General features: G+C 46.4%; 1 protein-coding gene across 1 annotated transcript; it reads right to left on the bottom strand.

Annotated features, from left to right (window-relative positions):
* On the bottom strand, positions 1-3,974 carry lmod1b (leiomodin 1b (smooth muscle)). Its single transcript, XM_030092777.1, has 3 exons — positions 3,483-3,974; positions 718-2,388; positions 1-633 (listed from the first exon to the last, which is right to left on the bottom strand). Exons 1-3 carry the CDS (start codon positions 3,744-3,746, stop codon positions 607-609), a joined length of 1,962 nt encoding a protein of 653 aa, XP_029948637.1. The 5' UTR covers positions 3,747-3,974; the 3' UTR covers positions 1-606.
* Positions 3,975-4,484: the final 510 nt, after the last annotated feature.

Raw genomic sequence — 4,484 nt, 5'->3', positions numbered from 1 at the left:
AATTCAGGCCGCCATATGTTTGTTAATTCCCTGATATTTCCGCCTTTTCTGAATTCCCAGTTTAAGCAGATTGAACAGATGACAAGCATAAGTTGGAATTCTTCTTTCACAAATAAATAAATGGTCATTTTAATTTTCACTAGGATTATCATTGATAGACTTTTCTGTATAATATACTTTAATAAAGAACTAATTGAATCTCTTAATAAGCTCACCACACACTCTCAACACACACACATTCAGATGCATAGACAAACCCACATGTTGTCTGATCAGCTTTATATTATCTAGTGCAAATAACCAGCAAAGCGTCAATATGAACTGAAGACACACAACCACAAAGTCACGGTGCTCTCTGCAGTCAGATCAGACAGAGAGAGCCCCGCTTCACTCATTCTCCACAGAGTCCTTTTGGTCCAGTGTTTGAGAGGAGAACTCATAGTGAGGACCAGTTATCCAACCATCCTGCGTTTTCGTCTTCTCCACCCGTCCCCACAGCTATAAGGACCCAGGGGAAATGTAGAGTTCACCTCATTGAAGACCTGTGGCCAGATGTCTGTACCCCTTCCCTCTTCTTTTTTTCATCTCATAATCCAAGAGAAAATACTACTGCAGCCACTTTGGCACCGGCACCTGTGGGAAAAAAACATAAAATGTGAGTATATATGAGAGTAGTGTGGGTGAGTTGAAACTCTCCGTGCACCTCCGCCTACGTACCTTCTTCAGTTGTTTCATATTGCTTCCTCTGATCGAAGCCAGCAGTTGGTCCCTTGAGTTCTTGCTGCCAGATAAGCGGTTAGCATCCGACACAGGAGGTGGAGGAGGAGGGGGTCCACCGCCAGGAGGAGGCGGAGGGGGCGGAGGAGCCATACCGACAGCTCCTTTCCTTGGAGTTAGCTTCGGCGATGGCATCGGCGAAGGAATGGGCGACGGTTTTGGGGAAGCCATCGGTGAGCTCCTGCGAGATCCGCCCGCTATCCCGGTCTTGGGGATCTCCAGCGTCCCCTTCTTCTCCCCGTTGGCCTGAGCCTGCTTCTGCTCCTGCAGCCGCTTCTGCCTCTGCCGGTCCATGTTGCGACTCAGTATGTTTGTGGTGGTCATCCGGGGTCCTGCCAGCTCAAAGTGGTAGCCCAGTTTGAGCAGGGTGGTGTTGTCTTTCAGGACTTTGATCATCTCCATTTCAGTCTTGCCTCCACAGATGTGCCGCTGGTTTTGAAAGCGGAGCTCGGTCAGTGTGGAGTTGTGCTGCAGCGCCTGGATGAGGGACAGGATGCCCTTTCCGGTGAGATGGTTGGAGTCAAGGTTGATGCTGGTGATGGTCTTGTTGTTGCGTAGCGTCCCAGCGATGGCGTACGCTACGTGGTCGTCTGCGCGGCAGTTTGCGAGAGCAAATGTCTTGACGTTGGTGTTGTTGTTCAAAGCCTCAGCAAACTCGATGAGGGTTTTGGTCTTTATGACCTCTGAATTGTTGACGTTGAGCTCGGTGATGGAGGGGTCGTTGCTTCGAACCTGCTCCATCAGCTCATCGAACATGCTGGAGTCTTCGTCCTCCTCTTCTTGCTTCGCCTTGCTGTTCGGGCTGTTTTTTGCCCCACAGTTACCAAGTTTCTCAGTTCCATCAACTTTCTTGGCTTTTCCTTTCGCCTCCTCTTCTTTTGTGTCTTCAACTTTCTTATCTTTCTCTTTCACGTGGTCACTGTGATTGACCAGTTCTTCTCTATCTGTTCTTTTCTCGACCTGGTTCACCTGCGCCTCGCCCTTCTCGGACGGTTGTCGTTCAAGTTTTGCGTCAGGTTTGATTTTCTCTTCAGGTTTCTTCTCTTCTGCTTTCGGCTTCTTCTCTTCAGACTTCCCCTCTTGAATCTGGCTCTCGGGAGTTTTGCTCTGTTTCTCAATCATTTTTGAGACAAGCCCTTGTGTCCTGATGCCTTCCGATTTTCTCTCCTTCTCCTTGCCCATGTCCTTCTCGCTCTTCTCTCGTAGCTTTGAGATGATATCTTTGGTTTTGCTGTCGTCTCTTCTCCTGCAGTCATCTCTCCTTTCCTTTTCTTTGCTCTCATCCTTTTTTTCCTGCAACTTGGAGATCATATCCTTTGTTTTGCTACCTGTGCTCTCTCTGTTTTCTCTCCTGTCTCTTACCCGACTGTCCTCGAATCTCTCTTTGTCATTGGAGTTCTCTTTCACCTCGCTCTCTTTGCTTTCCTGTTTCCGGATTCTACTGGAATTCCAGCTTCGCTCTTCTGTTGAACTTTCATGTCCTCTGTTGTTTCTGTCTTCCACCTTGATGCCTTTTTCGCCTGAGACACTTCGTTTGACATCGTTCTCCTCCTGGCTGAGGCCCATCTTCTTTAGGTATTCCTGCTTCCGACTCTCTTTTTTCTGTTCGCCCTACAGGAGGACAAACACGTCATGAGTATCACGACAGCAGCTATTCCACAATTTAAAGGTGTTCGCAGGTTTAAAACCAAAGATGTGTTGTCTGTACCAAAAATGAATCAAATCAGAAGAACAATGAACATTTCACTTCATTCAAAGCATGTGTTGAGATTCGAAAGCAGAACTTTTTCTGTGTGATTTCCATTTGTGCAAAATACAGTTTTATTCCCTGTAAAATCACTAATCATCCAAGTACTCACTGTAAACACACACACACGCATGTGCACGCACACACATACACACACACACACACACACAGACATGTGTGTTTACAGTAAGCAAAAGGACAAGAAACCATTTTTTTTTTTTTTTTTACAGGGGAGGGATACATTTGCAGCATGCTAAGTGTTTGATTTGTGATCCTCCATCTGTTTTGCTGTGTGAGGCCGTAGCCCTGGCAGATGTATCCTTAAAAGGCAGTGAGCGTAGGAGCAATCAACCAAGGAATTCCATCAGGCCGGGATTAAGAAGCTCCGCAGGGCCGCCACCACTCCATCGACTGGAGTGCCTCTTTTTTCAACACGTAAACGACCACAAATGACACTCGTACTCAGTGGGTTCTCAGGTTCACCCGTGCTCAGTGGTCTCTTAGTTGCTGTAAAACATTTGCAGTGTGTCATAGGAATAGTAAAAGCGTCTCCGTATGTTTTCAAGAGGCAGCTTCTCTGCTGGTGAGAAGATGATTGAAGATGTGGGATGGATGGAAGAAAGCCTCAGAGGGGAAAACAATGTTTTTCCTGGCACCAGACCCAACTCCGGGGACCAGACTATTTTTACACTGATGGACTCGGGGTCCATGAGGTCCAATTGCTTCAAGGGAGATAGAAAATAGCACATGTATCCAGTCATTAGAATACCCTACACAATAGATTTATTATGTAATATGATAATCAATCAGCAATGTGTGTCTGATTTAAGGTCGAACTCCTGCAGACTGGTTCTAAGAAAACTGATGAAAGAACACAAATGCATGAAGCGAGAGATGTTACAAGAACATGTGGCTGAAGGTTTACCTTTTTCAAACCTGAAACACATTCCTCACTAACCTCAAACGACTGTTCCCTCTGACTGAGCTTCCCTTTGCTGTCGCCTCTCGTCCCCTCGCGGATGTTGTTGCTTGTAGGTGGCTGGCTCTCTCCTTGGACGATGATCTTACCGTCCTCTGGCTGGAGGTCCGGCACCTTCATCATGTCTTGCTGCAGCTCCTCCATCTCCTCAGGAGACAGGGTGGACAGCAGAGAGTCCAGGTCTGGGTCCTCGCTGACCTGGCGGCCCGTACGGGTCAGGCCTCTGACCTTTCGCCGAGACATGACAGGCGGTATATGTGCTGCGCCTCACGAAGAAGGTTCTTCACGAAGAAGTTCTTTGGGAGTAGCAATGGTTCTGGTGAGTAAATCCCTTTATATCAAATCAGATAAATAAGTCCTTTGGTGAGAGGCTTGAGTATTCCTATGTGCCGGAGCTGCTGTCCCGCTGAGTCCCGCTTACTGAACAGCCACCGCAGGCATCAGTCCCGGTGCTCGTCTTGCAGCGAGGGGTACCAGTGACGAACTGCAAGAGGCTCGCATCTTCAAAGTGGACTGTGAGGCTGGGACATTCTTCGAAATCCTGTGAAAGTGCATGTCCATATTTAGTTCAGGGTACACACTCCTTTAAAGGTAATGGGAAGGGCTGAAGTTTACAGAAATGTTAGAACAGACTCACACAGACTTCCTATGATACAGTTTGTGTTTATACTGGAGACTGGTTTGTGATTGTTTATTTCAAGGTTTCTGCATCAGCGAGTTTCATCAGTGTGAACTTTTTTCATCATCCAAAAGTAGATTTTTGCAATATTTTGGGAGCCCGTTTTAAAATAGTGAAAAACTGATTTTGTGGATGTGGGTGGCTCAGTATGTCATTGTGAATGAATTATCAAAATAATATCACACTACACAACATTAATTATGCATCTGAGAGCTGTTTGCAATCAGGGAAAAAAAAGAAAAGGTCAGCGTGATTTGACAATGCATGAAATAATAGAATTTAAAATTTATAAAGTGGTGAAT

The sequence above is a fragment of the Salarias fasciatus genome, chromosome 5 (genome assembly GCF_902148845.1).
Source record: "Salarias fasciatus chromosome 5, fSalaFa1.1, whole genome shotgun sequence".
Lineage (NCBI taxonomy): Eukaryota > Metazoa > Chordata > Actinopteri > Blenniiformes > Blenniidae > Salarias > Salarias fasciatus.
Note: the sequence above shows the minus strand (reverse complement) of the source record. Positions and strands in the feature narration are given on the sequence as shown.

Coding starts and splice junctions, on each gene's coding strand:
- lmod1b (XM_030092777.1), bottom strand. CDS start 3,746: ATGTCTCGGCGAAAGGTCAGAGGCCTGACCCGTACGGGCCGCCAGGTC. Junction 2,389..3,482: donor AGAGGGAACAGTCGTTTGAG/GTTAGTGAGGAA, acceptor GTCCTCCTGTAG/GGCGAACAGAAAAAAGAGAG. Junction 634..717: donor ATATGAAACAACTGAAGAAG/GTACGTAGGCGG, acceptor TTTTTCCCACAG/GTGCCGGTGCCAAAGTGGCT.